General features: G+C 47.7%; 1 protein-coding gene across 1 annotated transcript in view; it reads left to right on the forward strand.

Moving 5' to 3' along the window:
• The first annotated feature begins 7,438 nt into the window (after positions 1-7,438).
• The window catches only part of BTF3L4 (basic transcription factor 3 like 4), a 78,316-nt gene continuing 63,185 nt past the window's right edge, over positions 7,439-22,569 (forward strand). Inside the window, exons 1-2 of the mRNA XM_063938875.1 lie at positions 7,439-7,508; positions 9,675-9,788. Of these exons, the coding sequence (XP_063794945.1) occupies positions 7,455-7,508; positions 9,675-9,788 (168 nt within the window). The 5' untranslated portion in view covers positions 7,439-7,454. The remainder of the gene's footprint in view (positions 7,509-9,674; positions 9,789-22,569) is intronic.

The raw sequence follows: 22,569 nt of genomic DNA on the forward strand, positions 1-22,569 counted from the left end.
GAATTATTTGGGGTCGGTCTATCGGATCTGGTGGCCACGGCAACGGCCGGAAAATCCACCTTTTTACCCCAGGTCACCTCCCAGCAGAAAAAGCCGCAGGCTTTTCAGCCGCAGTCCTTTCGTTCCTATAAGAACAAACGAGCAAAAGGACATTCCTATTTGCCCCGAGGCAAAGGAAAGGGTAAGAGACTGCAACAAGCAGCTCCTTCCCAGGAGCAGAAGCCCTCCCCGGCTTCTACAAAGGCGTCAGCATGACGCTGGGACCTTACAAGCAGACTCAGGGGCGGTGGGGGGTCGCCTCAAACATTTCAGCGCACAGTGGGCTCACTCGCAGGTGGACCCCTGGATCCTGCAGGTAGTATCTCAGGGTTACAGGTTGGAATTCGAGAAGTCCCCTCCTCGCCGTTTCCTAAAGTCTGCTTTGCCAACATCTCCCTCCGACAGGGCGACGGTATTGGAGGCCATTCACAAGCTGTATTCTCAGCAGGTGATAGTCAAGGTACCCCTCCTACAACAGGGACAGGGGTATTACTCCACGCTATTTGTGGTACCGAAGCCGGACGGCTCGGTAAGACCGATTCTAAATCTAAAATCTCTGAACCTGTACATACAAAAATTCAAGTTCAAGATGGAGTCACTCAGAGCAGTGATAGCGAATCTGGAAGAAGGGGATTTTATGGTGTCCTTGGACATCAAGGATGCTTACCTTCATGTTCCAATTTGTCCTTCACACCAAGGGTACCTCAGGTTCGTGGTCCAAAACTGTCATGATCAGTTTCAGACGCTGCCGTTTGGATTGTCCACGGCACCCCGGGTCTTTACCAAGGTAATGGCCGAAATGATGATCCTTCTTCGAAGAGAAGGCGTCTTAATTATCCCTTACTTGGACGATCTCCTGATAAGGGCAAGATCCAGAGAACAGCTGGAGGTCGGAGTAGCACTAACCCAAGTAGTGCTCCAACAACACGGGTGGATTCTGAATTTTCCAAAATCCCAACTGATCCCGACGACACGTCTGTTGTTCCTAGGGATGATTCTGGACACTGTTCAGAAAAAGGTATTTCTTCCGGAGGAGAAAGCCAGGGAGTTATCCGATCTAGTCAGGAACCTCCTAAAACCAGGAAAAGTATCTGTGCATCAATGCACAAGAGTCCTGGGAAAAATGGTAGCTTCTTACGAAGCGATTCCATTCGGCAGATTCCATGCACGAACTTTTCAGTGGGATCTGCTGGACAAATGGTCCGGATCGCATCTGCAGATGCATCAGCGGATAAAATATACTGGAGCTAAGAGCAATCTACAATGCTCTAAGCCTGGCAAAACCTCTGCTTCAGGGTCAGCCGGTGTTGATTCAGTCGGACAACATCACGGCAGTCGCCCACGTAAACAGACAGGGCGGCACAAGAAGCAGGAGGGCAATGGCAGAAGCTGCAAGGATTCTCCGCTGGGCAGAAAATCATGTGTTAGCACTGTCAGCTGTGTTCATCCCGGGAGTGGACAACTGGGAAGCAGACTTCCTCAGCAGACACGATCTGCACCCGGGAGAGTGGGGACTTCATCCAGAAGTCTTCCACATGATTGTGGTCCATTGGGAAAGACCAATGGTGGACATGATGGCGTCCCGCCTCAACAAAAAACTGGACAGGTATTGCGCCAGGTCAAGAGACCCTCAGGCAATAGCTGTAGACGCTCTGGTAACACCATGGGTGTACCAGTCAGTGTATGTGTTTCCTCCTCTGCCTCTCATACCAAAAGTACTGAGAATTATACGGCAAAGGGGAGTAAGAACGATACTCGTGGCTCCGGATTGGCCAAGAAGAACTTGGTACCCGGAACTTCAGGAGATGCTCACGGAAGATCCGTGGCCTCTACCTCTAAGACGGGACCTGCTTCAGCAGGGACCGTGTCTATTCCAAGACTTACCGCGGCTGCGTTTGACGGCATGGCGGTTAAACGCCGAATCCTAAGGGAAAAAGGCATTCCGGAAGAGGTCATCCCTACCCTGGTAAAAGCCAGGAAGGAGGTGACTGCACAACATTATCACCGCATTTGGAGAAAATATGTTGCGTGGTGTGAGGCCAGGAAGGCCCCGACGGAGGAATTTCAACTGGGTCGATTCCTACATTTCCTGCAAACAGGATTGTCTATGGGCCTCAAATTAGGGTCCATTAAGGTTCAAATTTCGGCCCTGTCGATTTTCTTCCAGAAAGAATTGGCTTCAGTTCCTGAAGTCCAGACTTTTGTAAAAGGAGTACTACATATACAGCCCCCGGTTGTGCCCCCAGTGGCACCGTGGGATCTTAATGTAGTTTTGGATTTTCTCAAATCCCATTGGTTTGAGCCACTCAAATCGGTGGATTTGAAATATCTTACATGGAAAGTAACCATGCTACTGGCCCTGGCTTCAGCCAGGAGAGTGTCAGAATTGGCGGCTTTATCGTATAAAAGCCCATATCTGATTTTCCATTCGGACAGGGCAGAACTGCGGACGTGTCCTCACTTTCTGCCTAAGGTGGTTTCAGCGTTTCACCTGAACCAGCCTATTGTGGTGCCTGCGGCTACTAGCGATTTGGAGGATTCCAAGTTGCTGGACGTTGTCAGAGCATTGAAAATATATATTTCAAGGACGGCTGGAGTCAGAAAATCTGACTCGCTGTTTATACTGTATGCACCCAACAAGCTGGGTGCTCCTGCTTCTAAGCAGACGATTGCTCGTTGGATTTGTAGCACAATTCAACTTGCACATTCTGTGGCAGGCCTGCCACAGCCTAAATCTGTCAAGGCCCATTCCACAAGGAAGGTGGGCTCATCTTGGGCGGCTGCCCGAGGGGTCTCGGCATTACAACTCTGCCGAGCAGCTACGTGGTCAGGGGAGAACACGTTTGTAAAATTCTACAAATTTGATACCCTGGCTAAGGAGGACCTGGAGTTCTCTCATTCGGTGCTGCAGAGTCATCCGCACTCTCCCGCCCGTTTGGGAGCTTTGGTATAATCCCCATGGTCCTGACGGAGTCCCAGCATCCACTAGGACGTCAGAGAAAATAAGATTTTACTTACCGATAAATCTATTTCTCGTAGTCCGTAGTGGATGCTGGGCGCCCATCCCAAGTGCGGATTGTCTGCAATACTTGTACATAGTTATTGTTACAAAAATCGGGTTATTATTGTTGTGAGCCATCTTTCAGAGGCTCCTCTGTTATCATGCTGTTAACTGGGTTCAGATCACAGGTTATACGGTGTGATTGGTGTGGCTGGTATGAGTCTTACCCGGGATTCAAAATCCTTCCTTATTGTGTACGCTCGTCCGGGCACAGTATCCTAACTGAGGCTTGGAGGAGGGTCATAGGGGGAGGAGCCAGTACACACCACCTAGTGGTCAAACTTTTAAATTTTGTGCCCTGTCTCCTGCGGAGCCGCTATTCCCCATGGTCCTGACGGAGTCCCAGCATCCACTACGGACTACGAGAAATAGATTTATCGGTAAGTAAAATCTTATTTTTTTTCTCTCCAAACATAATACCCTTTTTTGTGGTACCTGGGGTAACATCAGAAATGTGCAACACATTTTTCATAGCCTCAATCATGTAACGTGTGGCCCTATTGGAAGTTACATTAGTCTCATCGTCGTCGACACTGGAGTCAGTATCTGTGTCTGCCATCTGAGGTAGCGGGCGTTTTAGAGCCCCTGATGGCTTTTGAGACGCCTGGGCAGGCACAGGCTGAGAAGCCGGCTGTCCCATATTTGGTATGTCGTCAAACCTTTTATGTAAGGAGTTGACACTGTCACGTAATTCCTTCCACATAACCATCCACTCAGGTCTCGGCCCCGCAGGGGGTGACATCACATTTATAGGCATCTGCTCCGCCTCCACATAAGCCTCCTCATCAAACATGTCGACACAGCCGTACCGACACACCGCACACACACAGGGAATGCTCTGACAGAGGACAGGACCCCACAAAGCCCTTTGGGGAGACAGAGAGTATGCCAGCACACACCAGAGCGCTATAATAATACAGGGATTAACTGAATTATTTCCCCTTATAGCTGCTATATGAGTTATACTGTGCCTAAATTTAGTGCCCCCCCTCTCTTTTTTTACCCTTTGTAGCTTAATACTGCAGGGGAGAGCCTGGGAGCGATCCTTCCAGCGGAGCTGAGAGGGAAAAATGGCGCCAGTGTGCTGAGGGAGTTAGCCCCACCCCTTTTTCGGCGGACTTCTCCCGCTTTTTCTGGAATACTGGCAGGGGTAATTTTACATCTATATAGCCTCTAGGACTATATATGATGTAGATTTGCCAGCCAAGATGTCATATATTGCCCTCAGGGCGCCCCCCCAGCGCCCTGCACCCATCAGTGACCGGAGTGTGAGGTGTTCTGCCGCCGATTTTCCGGACCACTTCTTGCTTCTGGCTCTGTAAGGGGGACGGCGGCGCGGCTCCGGGACCGACCGAACGATCGAGGTCGGGTCCTGCGGTCGATCCCTCTGGAGCTAATGGTGTCCAGTAGCCTAAGAAGCCCAAGCTACCACCTGTTAGGTAGGTTCGCTTCTTCTCCCCTTAGTCCCTCGCTGCAGTGAGTCTGTTGCCAGCAGATCTCACTGTAAAATAAAAAACCTAAAATATACTTTCTTTCTAGGAGCTCAGGAGAGCCCCTAGTGTGCATCCAGCTCAGCCGGGCACAAGATTCTAACTGAAGTCTGGAGGAGGGTCATAGTGGGAGGAGCCAGTGCACACCAGGTAGTCCTAAAGCTTTCTTTTAGTTGTGCCCAGTCTCCTGCGGAGCCGCTATTCCCCATGGTCCTTACGGAGTCCCAGCATCCACTTAGGACGTCAGAGAAAACAATTATAACAACAATTATAATAGAATATGTTTAGAAATCAGAAAAAAGCTGGAAAAGCCAAAGATAACCCTAAACCAGTGGTTCCCAAACTGTGTGCGTTGGCTCCCTGGGGTGCCTCGGGACACTTGCAGGGGTGCCTCGGGACACTTGCAGGGGTGCCTCGGGACACTTGCAGGGGTGCCTTGGATTGATGGTTCAGGACCAATTCAAATTATTTATGGTCAATATAATAGGCAAAACCAGTGCTAGTAGCTGCCAGTCATAATATATGGGGACAAACAGAAGCAAATCTTGTCCCTCACCACACAATTGAGCCTAAGGATGACATATAAACGCCATCTACTTAATGTAATATTTCTTTCTAAATTTCTCAATAGAAAACTTTTGGCCTAGGGGCGCCGTGAAAAAAATTCTGATACTCTAGGGCGCCGCGATTCAAAAAAGTTTGGAAACCACTGCCCTAACCCTAAGATTTTTGTAGGCTCTGCACGTTGATTACTAAATAGCAACAATGTGTTTCTTTTCAGTAGAGGCAAACACGTATTAATAATGAAAAAGGTGATATTGTTACAAATTGTGTGCACACACAGTGAGGTGCTGGAGTCCTGCAATATATTCAATAAATAGCAGTGATAGTTCACCTGCCACCGGGAATAACTCTGTATGATGTTTACCAGATCCAGCGGGATTATAAATAATATCAGAGGTGATGACACAAATGTCCAGTATATGCTCACCCTGTGTGTGCACTCCACAGAAGCCGCTGGTTGTGGTTTAGTTGTCAGAATCCAATGCGGGATGGATGGCACACCTTTCTCCCGTTGGAGACACCCACAGTGATGATAACTGCAGTTAGCCGTCTCTTTCAGCACACTGACACCCAGACAGGTACGGTATTGTGGAACCTGATTTCCACTAACGGCTGCTGCACATGTAACCCGTCTCAGCATACAGGGGATAGTTGCTTCTGTAATCGGCTCAATTAGCCGCGAATTGGCTCAGCACAGAAGCGGTCCGTGACTCAAAGGTATCCAGCTCAAGCGACGGCTAACTGCAAAAATTGGCAATACTGTCAGTACATCAAGCGCAATTAATTTCCTGGTGTTTGTTTTCTTTCTGGGGCTCCGCAAAGCTCTCAATCACTTGCAGCTGATGAATATCTGACTTTGGTAATTATTTAGTACAATTGCGCCGGAGTCAGGGTGGTCTTCTCACCTTACACAATAGTTTTTCCTTCTGATTCTGAAACTTTTGCATATTGTGAACTGCCCTAGTGAGCTTTTCACCAGTTTTCAGCACGTTCTTACGTATTCAGGGGGTCGTTCCGAGTTGATCACTCGCTAGCTATTTTTTGCAGTGCTGCGATCAGATAGTCGCAACCTATAGGGGAGTTAATTTCGCTTTGCAAGTGTGCAAACGCTTGTGCAGCCGGGCGGTACAAAAAAGTTTTGTTCAGTTTGAGTAGCCCTGAACTTACTCAGCCGCTGCGATCACTTCAGCCTCTCCGGTCCTGGAATTGACGTCAGACACCCGCCCTACAAACGCTTGGACGCGCCTGCGTTTTTCCAAACACTCCAAGAAAACTGTCAGTTGACACCCACAAATGCCCTCTTCCTGTCAATTACTTTGCGATCGCCCGTGCGAGTGGATTCTTCGTTAAAGCCATCGCTAGGCGCCGATCCGCTTTGCACTCGTATGGCGCGCCTGCGTATTGCGGTGCATGCGCAGACCGGATCGCTGTGCTGCGAAAATCCACAGTGTTCGATCAACTCGGAATGACCCCCTCAGTGTCTATTAACAAAAGACCACCCCACCCTCCTCACTTTCCTTTGTATGCCCTAATATTGGAAATTGCTCTTCATAAATTATATGAACTAAAAGATCAGGGGCGGGATATATTAAGATACATCGCCGCCCCTCGCCGCTTACCGCAGCAATGTTGATCGCATATGTACTAACATATGCGGTCAATATAGCAATGCGGTGACTGAGGCCCCCCGCGATACCTGTGAGGTGGTCTGCGGGGGTTCTCCGTCACCTCCCAGGGGTCTCCACACTGCCTGGACGTCGGGAAGCAGCAGCAGGCTGTCCCCAACGCCTCCACCTCCCCCTGTAGCCGGAAGGACCTCCGGCTGCTTTGCTAGAGGGAGGAGGAGACTACCTTCCGGTACCAGGGCTGCCTGGAGGAAGGTATGGCGGGCGGTGTCTGCGGCGGGTTGCGGTGGTCGGTGATAAGAAGCCCATAGGCTTCTATAGGGTGATACCCTGGACGGCGAAAAACCGGCGGTAAGGTCTTAGTAAATTTTAAAATGCGGTAAAACCCCCGTTTTCGAGGGTTTTACCGCATTTTCCTTTAGTACGTCCCGCCCCAGTTTTTATCAAACTGCTGTAACAACATTTTTATTTTATTTATTTAACAGTTTTGACTTCAATATTCTTACTTGAATTGGATGTACAGTGCATTGTTGTTTGTTGTGTAACTATCCGGTGTTTTCCCTTCATGTGGCTGCTGCATTATACTGGATGTGACATTGTCTCTCTTTCACTACAGGAGATACATAGAACATAACCTGCGTGACATTTCATCAAACTCTCTCTTTCAGGTCCACTATGAATCAGGAAAAACTAGCTAAACTTCAGGCTCAGGTCCGGATAGGCGGAAAGGTTAGTAGTCTATAGTATAAATAAGAAATGTTTGATTTGTTTCTTCCCCTATTTACTTTTAGTGTCACAATGTTTGGTCATACTGGTGCCGATTTAATTGCGGCCACCACTAGATAGCAGCATTCTAATAGTTAGGGTCCGGGCACCCAGCAGCCACGGTGGTCAGTTGTTGTTTTTTTCTCGCAGCCTCCTGAGGTGTGGAAAAAATGTGTGCAAACTCGTCACTTCGGACATCCAAACAGTAGTCGGGACTTCCGAAGCAGAACTTTAAACAGCTAAACCCGGTCTGTTTGAGCGTTGCACATTTGCGCCAAAACAACAATTGAATTGCGACAATTGTTTGGACGTCTAGACAGGAAAATAAGACCCCCCCCCCCCCCCCCCCCCAAAAAAAAAACACAAAAAACCACTGAATTCTCCCCATTTAGTGTCAATGTAAGAATCTTGCTTGACAAAAATATTCTGAAATTTGAGCTTCCCTTCAATCAAACATCCAGTTGCGTGTCTGTTTCTAAGGACGCACATAGTTTCAGCACGCCCTATTGCTCTATATCGCCCGTCACTTTAGATGGGGATATATGCAGCTGCTGTTCTGGCACCAGATGCTCATTCTATTTTTGCACTGATAGACTTTTCACATATTTCTGCTCCGGCTCGCAGGCCTCCTTTGTAAAGCACAATTCCACGGGATAGATACCCAGTCAGTGCATGTGCCATGTGTGCATCGTCCATGTACACATCGAACATTGTCCCCTATGGACAGAGAGAAGTGGTCACTCTTCTGTGTTAGTAACCATCCAGGTGCTGACAACCAAGGTCCCAATTGCAGAGTCTCCTGGCCAGGGTGAAAGCCATTTGGGACTCCAGGGAAAGAATTAGCTGGCTGTGTTGGCCAGTCTCCTCTCAACCATTTCAAGCCACTTTAATGGATGAGGCTACAAGAGAAGGCATACAGTTTGCCTGGGAGGAGACTGGGGATCCAGTAGCCCACAGAGCTCCGGATTCCCCTAGACCACCATGGAGAGGGCAAGTGTATTTTTCTTAAAATACATGGGGCTGAATTCAAATGATATTGCACCCGCTATCTTCCGTCTAAAGTGGTGGGAGAGAGAGGGACGATATGCAAATGTGGCTCGTTATCGTGCTCATTCCAGTCTGGTTTAGGCGCATCAAGTGACTAAACACGACTATAGTAATGGGCGCGATCTGGGGGTAGCAAGCTGAAATGAAGTTGTTGCGCCCGTCGGCCAGGGGTGCGATAGGGAGGAAGGCCCGTGTTGCTACACCCAGAGCAGGGCCTTCCTACCACTGACTGTTGACCAGTTTTGTTTTATCACTGTTTCCAGTTGTAAATCACAGTGGTATTTGCTGCGCTATATACGAAATTGCTAATAATAATTTGCAGTCAGATGTAGATGATGGTAGCAGCCAGGGAAGTATCTGCACATCGGCAGCACAAGTATATACTCTCTTCCTAGGTATCTGCACAAGTTTGCTCTCTGTTATACAATATAGACGCTATGCAGCGCCAATGTGTTCTAGGGAGCGCTGGTGGTTACTTCTCAGACTACAACTGTCTGACAGCAGCTATTAGTATGTAACATTACTCCTCCAATAGAATGACACCTTCCACTGTGCTCCGCCCTGGTAACCGTGGCTCAGTAGCGGCGGCTGGGTGTATAGTCACCTCTCCATGATAGAAAACAGAGTAGAACAGTAGCTTCTGCTGCGCTTCAGTCTCTGATGAGTCTATGCTGGGCTTGGCATTTATTATTGAGCGAGTCCCTCGGTAAGCAAGGTTTCATGAGGAACAGTGGGTAAGTAGACTAAGTAGGGACAGTATACGGAGACAGCATGCACCTGACCGTGGTTCTATTACTATAGTATATATAAAATGTCTTTTATATCTCTTAGAGGGTTTCCCACAGTGAGGCCATCACCCGCAGAGCATTTTCCTGTACGCTATTTCTCTGCAGTCTAATGTGCTCTGTATTTCCTTTGTGCTGCTCAGGTTACTGTGACCCTGCAACAGCTTATTGTATACAAGAGAATGTCAGGATTGCACTGACGAGCAATCTCCAATGTGGCCAGGCATCTGCAGAAACCATTACACATATTTGTAAATTGTGTTTGTGAGAATGTTACAGTTGGGTTTGTACCTTGTAGGGCACCGCCCGCAGAAAGAAGAAGGTTGTACATAGAACAGCAACAGCTGATGACAAGAAACTCCAGAGCTCGCTGAAGAAACTAGCAGTAAATAACATTGCTGGTATAGAAGAGGTACGTTCTGATAATCTCATCTCATTTGTGGTAACCTCTCTGCATGTATAATTGTTATTAACGCTAAGCGTATCCAGTGAGGGGGTTTGGTCTTTGTTAGGGAGTGTGGGACATTGCACCATGGGATTGCAGGGTAGGGCTGTAGCTTTAAACAACTTTTTAATTTTTAGGGTTTAACTGTCAAGGCATAAAATTGTCATTGTGGCTTTGATTTTCACTTCTGCCCAGTGTATTATGGAATTACTGTGTGGCCCGGTGGACTCTGGGGCATTGGGGGCAGACAGTCAGGTGAAGTCTAGTATCGCCCCTAACGTCGAAAGCTGCCGCATCTGCCATTGGGTAGCCAGCTCGGACGGTCTGTCTCTGAACTTTAGCTGGGTACACAATAGACCAGAGGTTCTCAAACTCTGTCCTCAGGCCCCCACACAGTGCATGTTTTGCAGGTAACTCACCAGGTGCATTAATTACACATTTCTCTGACGTCCTAGTGGATGCTGGGGACTCCGTAAGGACCATGGGGGATATAGCGGCTCCGCAGGAGACAGGGCACAATAATAAAAGCTTTAGGATCAGGTGGTGTGCACTGGCTCCTCCCCCTATGACCCTCCTCCAAGCCTCAGTTAGATTTTTGTGCCCGGCCGAGAAGGGTGCAATCTAGGTGGCTCTCCTGAGCTGCTTAGAATAAAAGTTTAAGTTAGGTTTTTTTCTTTCAGTGAGACCTGCTGGCAACAGGCTCACTGCTACGAGGGACTTAGGGGAGAGAAGTAAACTCACCTGCGTGCAGGATGGATTTGCTTCTTAGGCTACTGGACACCATTAGCTCCAGAGGGAGTCGGAACACAGGTCTCACCCTGGGGTTCGTCCCGGAGCCGTGCCGCCGACCCCCCTTGCAGATGCCGAAGTTGAAGAGGTCCAGAGGTCCAGAAACAGGCGGCAGAAGACTTTCAGTCTTCATAAGGTAGCGCACAGCACTGCAGCTGTGCGCCATTGTTGTCAGCACACTTCACCAACAGTCACCAACTGTCACTGAGGGTGCAGGGCGCTGGGGGGGGCGCCCTGGGCAGCAATGTATAATACCTTTTTATGGCTAAAATACATCACATATAGCCCTTGAGGCTATATGGATGTATTTAACCCCTGCCAGATCTCACAAACTCCGGGAGAAGAGCCCGCCGAAAAGGGGGCGGGGCCTATTCTCCTCAGCACACGGCGCCATTTTCCTGCTCAGCTCTGCTGTGAGGAAGGCTCCCAGGCTCTCCCCTGCACTGCACTACAGAAACAGGGTTAAAACAGAGAGGGGGGGCACTTATTTGGCGATATGATTACATATATAAAAATGCTATAAGGGAAAACACTTGTATAAGGGGTTGTCCCTGTATAATTATAGCGTTTTTGGTGTGTGCTGGCAAACTCTCCCTCTGTCTCCCCAAAGGGCTAGTGGGGTCCTGTCCTCTATCAGAGCATCCCCTGTGTGTGTGCTGTGTGTCGGTACGTGTGTGTCGACATGTAGGAGGACGATGTTGGTGAGGAGGCGGAGCAAATTGCCTGTATTGGTGATGTCACTCTCTAGGGAGTCGACACTGGAATGGATGGCTTATTTAGGAATTACGTGATAATGTCAACACGCTGCAAGGTCGGTTGACGACATGAGACGGCCGGCAAACAAATTAGTACCTGTCCAGGCGTCTCAGACACCGTCAGGGGCTTGTAAAAACGCCCATTTACCTCAGTCGGTTGACACAGAAGACACGGACACTGACTCCAGTGTCGACGGTGAATAAACAAACGTATTTTCCTTTAGGGCCACACGTTTCATGTTAAGGGCAATGAAGGAGGTGTTACATATTTCTGATACTACAAGTACCACAAATAAGGGTATTATGTAGGGTGTGAATAAACTACTTGTAGTTTTTCCTGAATCAGATAAATTAAATGAAGTGTGTGATGATACGTGGGTTTCCTCCGATAGAAAATTATTGGCGGTATACCCTTTCCCGCCAGAAGTTAGGGCGAGTTGGGAAACACACCTTAGGGTGGATAAGGCGCTCACACGCTTATAAAAACAAGGGGCGTTACCGTCTCCAGATACGGCAGCCCTCAAGGAGCCAGCTGATAGGAAGCTGAAAAATATCCTAAAAGTATATACACACATACTGGTGTTATACTACGACCAGCAATCGCCTCAGCCTGGATGTGCAGCGCTGAGGGGGCTTGGTCGGATTTCCTGACTGAAAATATTGATACCCTTGACAGGGACAAGATTTTATTGACTATAGATGCATTTCTATATATGCGAGATGCGCAGAGGGATATTTGCATTCTGGCATCAAGAGTAAATGTGATGTCCACATCTGCCAGACGAAGACACGACAGTGGTCAGGTGATGCAGATTCCAGACGGCACATGGAAGTATTGCCGTATAAAGGGGCGGTCCATCGGACCTGGTGGCCATGGCAACAGCTGAAAAATCCACCTTTTGTTACCCCAAGTCACATCTCAGCAGAAAAGGACACAGTCTTTTCAGTCTCAGTCCTTTCGTCCCCATAAGGGCAGGCGGGCAAAAGGGCCAGTCATATCTGCCCAGGGGTAGAGGAAAGGGAAGAAGACTGCAGCAGGCAGCCCATTCCCAGGAACAGAAGCCCTCCACAGCTTCTGCCAAGTCCGCAGCATGACGCTGGGGCAGTACAAGCGGACTCAGGTGCGGTAGGGGGTCATCTCAAGAGTTTCAGCACGCAGGGGGCTCACTCACAAGTGGACTCCTGGATCCTACACGTAGTATCCCAGGTGTACATTGGAAATTCGAGATGTCTCCCCCTCACAAGTTCCTGAAGTCTGCTTTACCAACGTCTCCCTCCGACAGGGAGGCAGTATTGGGAACAATTCACAGGCTGTATTCCCAGCAGGTGATAATCAAAGTACCCCTTCTACAACAAGGGAAGGGGTATTATTCCACACTATATTGTGGTACTGAAGCCAGACGGCTCGGTGAGATCTGAAATATTTGAACACTTACATACAAGCGTTCAAATCAAGATGGAGTCACTCAGAGTAGTGATAGCGAACCAGGAAGAAGGGGACGATATGGTGTCACTGGATATCAGGGACGCTTACCTACATGTCCAAATTTGCCTTCTCACCAAGGGTACCTCAGGTTCGTGGTACAGAACTGTCACTATCAGTTCAGACGCTGCCGTTTGGATTGTCCACGGCACCCCGGGTCTTTACCAAGGTAATGGCCGAAATGATGATTCTTCTTAAAAGAAATATGGACGCTTTCCTGATAAAGGCAAGGTCCAGAGAACAGTTGGAGGTCGGAGTAGCACTATCTTAAGTAGTTCTACGACAGCACGAGTGGATTCTAAATATTCCAAAATCGCAGTTTTTTCCGACGACACGTCTACTGTTCCTAGGGATGATTCTGGACACAGTCCAGAAAAGGATGTTTTCTCCCGGAGAAGAAAGCCAGGGAGTTATCCGAGCTAGTCAGGAACCTCCTAAAACCAGGAAAAGTATCAGTGCATCATTGCACAAGGATCCTGTGAAAAATGGTGGTTTCTTACAAAGCGATCCCATTCGGTAGATTTCACGCAAGAACCTTTCCGTGGGATCTGCTGGAAAAATGGTCCGGATCGCATCTTCAGATGCATCAGCGGATAACCCTGTCTCCAAGGACAAGGGTGTTTCTTCTGCGGTGGCTGCAGAGTGCTCATCTATGAAAGGGCCGCAGATTCGGCATTCAGGACTGGGTCCTGGTGACCACGGATGCCAGCCTGAGTGGCTGGGGAGCAGTCACACAAGGAAAAAATTTCCAGAGAGTGTGATCAAGTCTGGAGACTTCTCTCCACATAAATATACTGGAGCTAAGGGCAATTTACAATGCTCTAAGCTTAGCAAGACCTCTGCTTCAAGGTCAGCCGGTATTGATCCAGTGGGACAACATCACGGCAGTCGCCCACGTAAACAGGGCGGCACAAGAAGCAGGAGGGAAATGGCAGAAACTACAAGGATTCTTCGCTGGGCGAAAAATCATGTGATAACACTCTCAGCAGTGTTCATTCCGGGAGTGGAAAACTGGGAAGCAGACTTCCTCAGCAGGCATGACCTCTACCCGGGAGAGTGGGGACTTCATCGGGAAGTCTTCCACATGATTGTAAACCGTTGGGAAAAACCAAAGGTGGACATGATGGCGTCCCGCCTGAACAAAAAACTAGACAGATATTGCGCCAGGTCAAGGGACCCTCAGGCAATAGCGGTGGACGCTCTGGTAACACTGTGGATGTACCAGTCAGAGTATGTGTTCCCTCCTATGCCTCTCATACCAAAAGTACTGAGAATCATAAGAGGGAGATGAGTAAGAACGATACTCGTGGTTCCGGATTGGCCAAGAAGGACTTGGTACCCGAAACTTCAAGAGATGTTCACGGAAGACCCGTGGCCTCTACCTTTAAGAAAGGACCTGCTCCAGCAGGGGCCTTGTCTGTTCCAAGACTTACCGCGGCCGCGTTTGACGGCATGGCAGTTGAACGCCGGATCCTGAAAGGGCATTCCAGATGAAGTCATCCCTACCCTGGTCAAAGACAGGAAGGATGTAACCGCAATACATTTTCACCGCATTTGGTGAAGATATGTTGCGTGGTGTGAGGCCAAGAAGGCCCCTACAGAGGAATTCCAACTGGGTCGTTTCCTACATTTCCTGAAAACAGGACTGTCTATGGGCCTAAAATTAGGGTCCATTAAGGTTCAAATTTCGGCCCTGTCGAATTTCTTCCAGAAAGAACTGGCTTTAGTGCCTGACGTTCAGATGTTTGTAAAAGGGGTACTGCATATACAGCCTCATTTTGTGCCCCAGTGGCACCTTGGGATCTCAATGTTGTTTTGAGTTTCCTAAAGTCACATTGGTTTGAACCACTCACCACTGTGGACTTAAAATATCTCACATGGAAGGTGACGATGCTATTAGCCCTGGCTTCAGCCAGGCGTGTGTCAGAATTGGCGGCTTTATCATATATAAAGCCCTTACTTAATTTTTCATTCTGACAGGGCAGAATTGAGGACTCGTCCTCAATTTCTCCTTAAGGTGTTTTCTGTTTTTCACATGAACCAACCTATTGTGGTACCTGCGGGTACTAGGGACTTGGAGGACTCCAAGTTACTTGACGTTGTCAGGGCCCTGAAAAATATGTTTTCAGGATGGCTGGAGTCAGAAAATCTGACTCGCTGTTTAGCCTGTATGCACCCAAAAAGATGGGTGCTCCTGCTTCTAAGCAGACGATTGCTCGCTGGATTTGTAATACAATTCAGTTTACACATTCTGTGGCAGGCCTGCCACAGCCAAAATCTGTAAAAGCCCATTCCAAAAGGAAGGGGGCTCATCTTGGGCGACTGCCCGAGGGGTCTCGGCTTTACAACTTTGCCGAGCAGTTACTTGGTCAGGGGCAAACACGTTTGCTAAATTCTACAAATTTGATACCCTGGCTGAGGAGGACATGGAGTCTCTCATTCGGTGCTGCAGGGTCATCCGCACTCTCCCGCCCGTTTGGGAGCTTTGGTATAATCCCCATGGTCCTTACGGAGTCCCCAGCATCCACTAGGACGTCAGAGAAAATAAGATTTTACTTACCGATAAATCTATTTCTCGTAGTCCGTAGTGGATGCTGGGCGCCCATCCCAAGTGCGGATTGTCTGCAATACTTGTACATAGTTATTGTTACAAAAATCGGGTTATTCTTGTTGTGAGCCATCTTGTCAGAGGCTCCTTCGTTGTTATCATACTGTTAACTGGGTTCAGATCACAGGTTGTACGGTGTAATTGGTGTGGCTGGTATGAGTCTTACCCGGGATTCAATATCCTTCCTTATTATGCACGCTCGTCCGGGCACAGTATCCTAACTGAGGCTTGGAGGAGGGTCATAGGGGGAGGAGCCAGTGCACACCACCTGATCCTAAAGCTTTTATTATTGTGCCCTGTCTCCTGCGGAGCCGCTATATCCCCCATGGTCCTTACGGAGTCCCCAGCATCCACTACGGACTACGAGAAATAGATTTATCGGTAAGTAAAATCTTATTTTTAAAAGGTCCGCAGATGGAGTTAATTATTACTTGTGATTCTGTGTGTGGTCCTGAGGACCAAGTTTGAGAAGATATGCACTAGACAATATTTCAGTTCAGCGGATCGGACCGTCGCTGGGTACATATATCTGTATCCAGCATTAGTGCCGCCTGTTTTGCTTCAGCAGGAGGATCAGGCAAGGGCAGCTGCTGTGCCTGTTTCCTCGCTGCATGTCACCTTGCCGCATGCTCCTGGCGGTACATCTCCCCAAACGGTGTCTGATCCACTCTGGCTCCATACCATGGAACGTCAGGGTTTGAAAGTGTCTTATTTAGAACACTTTTTGGAGGCTACCAAGATGCATGAGTCTACTTCCTTTCAGAAATACATTAGAAGATTCAGACGCGGGGGGGTGTACTTGCGGAGACTGATGTCATCCCTGCAAATGACACCTGGAGTCTCCCTCAAGTCACGGTGTGGAAGACCTTATTGCTACTGTGCATCACTCTACGGGCTGTTCGGATGTTGCTTCCCAAGCAGAGGCCGTGGGTCGGTTCCTGCGCGGGAAGATCGTTATATTCCAGTCTTTTCTGGATCTCTTTAATCTCATCAAGGAAGCCTGGAAGGTTCAGCAGATCATGGGTCATTTGAATTAGCTGCAATGGTCTTGCGTGTACTTGTCATCGCATCAGCGGCTGCACTTTACGGCGGCCCGAATTTGCACAAAAAGTGCTAGCCACCCCATAAATGTCCGACCAATTTTGTGCAAATTGGGTCTGATTTCAGCACGTGAAGGGTGCAAGATCGGGGGCCAGTGCCGGGGTTTGAAACGCTGCGTCAATGGCACTTCACACACTTCGCTGCTAATTTTATCAACCTCCATGTATCCAAGTGGGAACTGCCTCCCAAGGTTGACGCAGTGGCACATTTAGCTAAAAACATGGATCTCCTTGTTCAGTGCTCTGCGTCCTTTAAAGATCCGCTAGATAAAAAAATTGGAAAGTTGTCAAGTCCATGGTTATAGGCTTTGGGGTCATTATCCGACGTTTTACTAGCATCGGCATGGGTGGCTTGCGCTATGGAAAATCGGGCCGACAATCTTGTTGCGAGCCTCGACAGCGATTCGGCCAGAGATTCCCTACTGGATTTGGTGGTGCAGCTGAATATGTTGGTAAAGTCGTGCAAGACGGTGCTTAGGTTGCTTCCAGGGTTTGAGCTACGCCCGTCTAAGCTTGTAGGGCCCATTGACTGTGCTTAGAATGCATACTCAGAATAGGCACCAGAGGTAAGACAAGAAAACTAGCAATCGCAGGTTCTCGGGAGAGCACCAGTTCAGCTTCCACTAAGGCCTCAGCATGACTGTGCCCACCCACCCCAAGGGGATCTCGAGGTGGGAGCTCTGCTGCATCTAGGTGCTCCCCCCCAACGATTTTTCAAATCCAGCTTAACCAGCTTTGGAGGATACGAGTATTACGCTGCAACAGGCCATGCTAAAATTGTTCCAGTGCCAAGTCATTGTTCCAGTGCCACTGCAACAACAGGGAATTGGTTACTACTCCAACCTGTTCGTGGTACCAAAAACCGGACAGTTCGGTAAGGCCCATTTTGAATCTAAAATCTTTGAATCCTTACCTAAAGGTTTTCAAGTTCAAGATGGAATCCTTGCGAGCAGTGATTGCGGGCCTGGAAGAATGGGAGTTCATGGTCTCACTGGATATAAAGGATGCCTATCTCCATATCCTGATTTGGCCACCTCACCAGGCTTACCTGAGACTTGCCCTGCTGAACGATCACTACCAGTTCCAGGCGCTACCCTTCGGCCTATCCACAGCTCCGAGGGTGTTCACGAAGGTGATGGCAGAGATGATGTACCAACTTCGGGTCCAGGGGGTCAATTTTGTCCCTTATCTGGACGATCTCTTGATAAAAGAAAGATTCAGGGATCTTTTTTTTTTTTTTTTTTTTTAATTCCGTAATTTTTTATTGATAGTGTTTTACATATACAAACAAAAAAAAAAACCATACAGCAGCTAAACCTAGCTCAACAAACAGGTCAAGTACAAAAAATAGTATATCAAAAACATCAATGACATTGGATTTACAGTATATCTGTTAAACAAGATATGACATGTAGCAGGCAACATATCGCATATATATATAGTCAATACAACAACGAGTCCTTTCTAAAGCCTCCATTCTTCCCGCATCGCCCCAGAGCTAACAGGCATAATATCACATTCCGTATTAGCTACAGTATACATTACACAGGATACCTTCCCCTTTCCATCACATCCCACCCACTCCAAGGGCTGACGTATTCCATCTATCCCATTTATTAGAGTATTTAACCAGCATGTCACTAGATCTAAACATTGCTCGTTCATGGCCAGAAACCTCGTTGACCAGAGCCCGCCTATGAGATATATTGGGTAATTCATGGGAGAACCATTTTCTGGCTATCAAGACTTTTGCCAGAGTGGTTAAGCATAGTACATAACGATATATGACCAGAGAATGCGTCTCTTCAAGGTCTAACCCGAACAGGCACAATCTAGAGCTCATTACTGGAAATTATGGTTCTGTAAGGACAATATCATTCCAAACTGCAGCCCAAAATGGTGCCAACCTTGGGCATGACCATAATAGGTGCCAAAAGTCAGCACCCTCCCCATTGCACTTCGGACAGCAGGTATCAGAGCGAAGATGTGCACTATACAACATTACTGGGGTACGATATGTTCTATGTAAGGTATAAAAATATACCTGCTGATATCGAACACACGGGGTGGTATAACGAATGGATCCCAAAATCTGTATCCATTGTTCATTGGAGAGAGCGCCAATATTACCTTCCCATTTAAGTTTCAAGGGGTCAAACAGATGAGAATTAACCTGCACATTCAATGTGGCATAAATCAGAGATATGTGTCCCCTGGACCCCAACAAAAGGAGCAATTTCCTGACTGGAGACACTGATATAGTTAAGGGGGCCGTACCCAGCTGCGCCTGCAGTGCATGACGCAGCTGGAGGTAGTGAAAAAAAGCAGTATTAGCAACAGCATAGTCGCCACGTAGCCGCTCAAATGAAGAATACCATTATCATAAAGCTGAGCAAATGTTGTAACTCCCATCCGCCGCCATAAAGTATCCGAGGATAGGGGCAGTAACTCCCTATAAGAGGCATTAAACCACAGGGGTGTATCAGTATCAATGTCTTGCCAGTCAAAAAAGGTGTGCGCCAATCGCCAGACCAGAAGAGCCTGTCTAAGAATAGGGGGAAGACCAGAGAGAGTAGAGCCAGATAGCAAAAAATGAAGTAGAGAGAGAGGAGACTCCACCCACTCGGCATAGAACCCCAACAATGTGTCCCCACCTGCATCCAGGAGCCAACAAGAAAGGTAAACCAGCTGAGAGGCCAAGTAGTATAGTCTCAAATTAGAGAGGCCAAGACCTCCATCTAACTTGGACTTAACCAGGGCCTTCATAGCCACCCTAGGCGCCCCGCCTCCCCAAACAAAAGAGTTCAATACGCTGTCAATAGAGGAAAAAACTTTTTTAGGTATGTACACAGAAGAATGTTGCAGCACATACAGATACCTGGGTTGGATAGACATTTAAAATAATTTAATACGGCCCATCACAGTGAGAGGAACCTTCTTCCACAGGTGAGCCTTCTTTTTAAAATTACGTGTCACAGGCTCCACATTTAACGCAACATAGTCTTGCGGACAAGGAGAGATCCAAATCCCCAAATATTTAAACTGGAGGGTCCACTGCAGCGGGCAAGAGGAGTCCGTCACATCAGGGAGAACACCAGATATGGGGTAGATATTGGACTTGTTCCAATTTATCTGTAAACCAGAATAAGTTCCAAAATGATTAACTAACTGCAACATAGTGAGTAACGAATTCTCTGAATCATTAAGAAATAAAAGCATATCGTCAGCATATAGTGCGATAGTATCAACATGGCTCCCAACCTTAATGCCTACAATGTCCGGGGACATACGTATGCAACTAGCTAGCGGTTCAATGGCAAGGGCAAATAGGGCCGGAGAGAGTGGGCAGCCCTGCCTCGTACCCCTCTCCAGTGAAAAGGGTCGTGACACATGACCATTGACTGAAACACGAGCAGCCGGGGAAGAATAGAGCAACTGGACCCACCGAACAAATTTAGGACCGAACGCAAATTTATGAAGCACTTCCCACAGGTACCCCCATTCTACCGAGTCAAAGGCCTTGGCAGCATCCAGGGACACCACCACTGCCCCCGCCTCGGACCTGTCCCCTCTTTGCAGATGGCAAGAGTCTTCGGAGGTTCTGTACCGTAGACTTCCCTGGCATAAAACCCGTTTGGTCACAGTGGACAATAGATGTAACAACTTTATTTAAACGAACAGCTGAAATGTTAGCCAAAATGTTTACATCTGTAGATAATAGGGAGATAGGGCGATAGGAGTCCGGGGAGGTGGGGTCCTTACCCGGCTTAAGAATTACTATTATTATAGCCTCAGACATCGAGGGGGACAAAGAACCGTAGTCAAACAAAGTGTTAAATAGTTCAACCAAATAAGGGGTATAGAATTCTTTAAAGCGTTTGTACAATTCAATGGGTATTCCGTCACACCCGGGAGCCTTATTATTGGGGAACCATGCTATAGCAGCATCTAATTCCTCAGTGGTGAATGGGTAATCCAAATATTCAACAGATTCCGGAGACATTTGGGGCAATTGTATATGGGAGAGAGAGTCTCTCAGTTGATCCATTGTATAAGACACTTTAGACCCGTACTTCAGTAATATCAGGGCACGAGTACTTCATAACAGCCTGGGGAGCACACACCTGTTGGACAGAAATACTACCCCTCTCTTCCCTAGATAGGAAGGTGAGATAACTACCCCCAATCTCCGCCTGAGAGTATAGAAAATGCTTGGAGAACAATAACAGACGCTTGGATTTATCTAAAAGAAACGTCGTCCACTCCCGTCTGCCCATCTCCCAGCTAGCATGCAAGGAGGGGGATTTGTGCAAAATATAGTCGGCTTCTAATTGACAACAAATTTTTTCAAGGCGGGATTCCTCTTCCCTACTAGACCTTTTAATAGCAGCCACCCTTTTAATAAGGAGCCACGGATAGAGGCTTTAAAGGCATCATGCTTAACAGTAGGGGTAGGGCAGGAGGCGTTAAAATCCTGGAAGTCTCACCAGTCAGCAAGCAAATCAGCTCCATCACCCATTAAGGACAGCCAGAATGGGTTAAGTTTCCAAAACAAGACCCCCTGGGGAGACAAAGATTCTAAAACCAATAAGACAGGTGAATGGTCGGAAATCCCTCTGGGTAAGTATTTAATCTGAGTTACCTTAGGGGTCAAATCTGGTGATATGAGGGCCAGGTCAATACGGGAGAATGTATTAAAAGTAGCCGAATAGCAGGAGTATTGGCTCTCATGGGGAAACCGGACCCTCCAAATATCAATTAATCCCAATTCAGTAGTTAAATTAGAGAAGGGGGTAGGAGAAGGAGATGATAGATCAGTATGGGGGCTCTCTCTCCACCTATCTAAAGATTAGTCCATTACATCATTACAGTCACCAATACAGATGGTGGGAGTAGACGGTGACAATGCAACAAACGACATAGCTTGTCGCAAAACATTATTACTGTAAGGGGGGGGGGGGGGACATATACTGCAAGAATATGTAGAAGGGTGGAGTTAATGAAGGCTCTAAGAAAAACAAAGCGACCATACTGATCCACCTGACTATGATCTAAATGAAAATTTACCGATTTTCTGATAAGTACAGACACCCCCCCGGCATTTTGTGAAAAGGTAGAATGAAACAGCCATCCCACCCACGGTTTTTTCAGGGCCATCGTCTTAACACCAACCAAATGAGTCTCCGAAAAGCAAAAAATATCCGCCTTATATTTTTTAGCTTGCGACAGGACCAATGCTCTCTTTATTTTATTGTTAAGGCCCCTCACGTTCCAGCCGAGTAGGTGAAGCCCCTCAGAACTACCAACATTGAAAGACGTTAGACTGGAAAACAGGAGAAAAGAAGAGAAAAAGGTGAAATGACACAATGACAGAGAATACCTCATCAGAGCACATGTAGATCAGAGCAGCAGGCGTACAAATACGCAAGAGAGAGGAAGATAAAAAGTTCAGAGCAATCGAGAAGCAAGGACGCCAGAACACATCCACCATGACTATAAAGATACATTGCAGCCTTAAATCACCAGCAGTACTTGACCATAACAAAAAATACCAATATTTAAGCAAAAAAACAATAAAACAGCAACAACCCAACCACCCCCCACCCTGTACATCCATCAGGAACCTAGATATACCTATATCCCCAACCAAACTTCCCGTTACCTAAACTACAAAAAAAAAAAACTAAATAGTAAAGGTCGTAAAAAGGGAAGAGTTAGGAGTAGACACCCCCAACTACTATATCACAGCAAGGGCTCCCTGTAAAGGAGTGGCCCCCGGTAAAAAGACATACAAATAAACCTTCACATACAATAGTCAACCATATGAACTCTCACATAATTAAAAAAAGAAAAACCTGAGAGAGAGAGAAAACCACAGAATAAACTGGCGGTACAATAGGAGCTCCATTCAGCGAGGTGCCGGGGTCTCTGCTCCAGTCACGCCTCGGCCTCTCTCGGAGAGTTGAAGAAATGGGTAGAGCCTCATATATCACCCGCAGTCTGGCAGGGAACA

This window comes from Pseudophryne corroboree, chromosome 9 (genome assembly GCF_028390025.1).
Source record: "Pseudophryne corroboree isolate aPseCor3 chromosome 9, aPseCor3.hap2, whole genome shotgun sequence".
NCBI lineage: Eukaryota > Metazoa > Chordata > Amphibia > Anura > Myobatrachidae > Pseudophryne > Pseudophryne corroboree.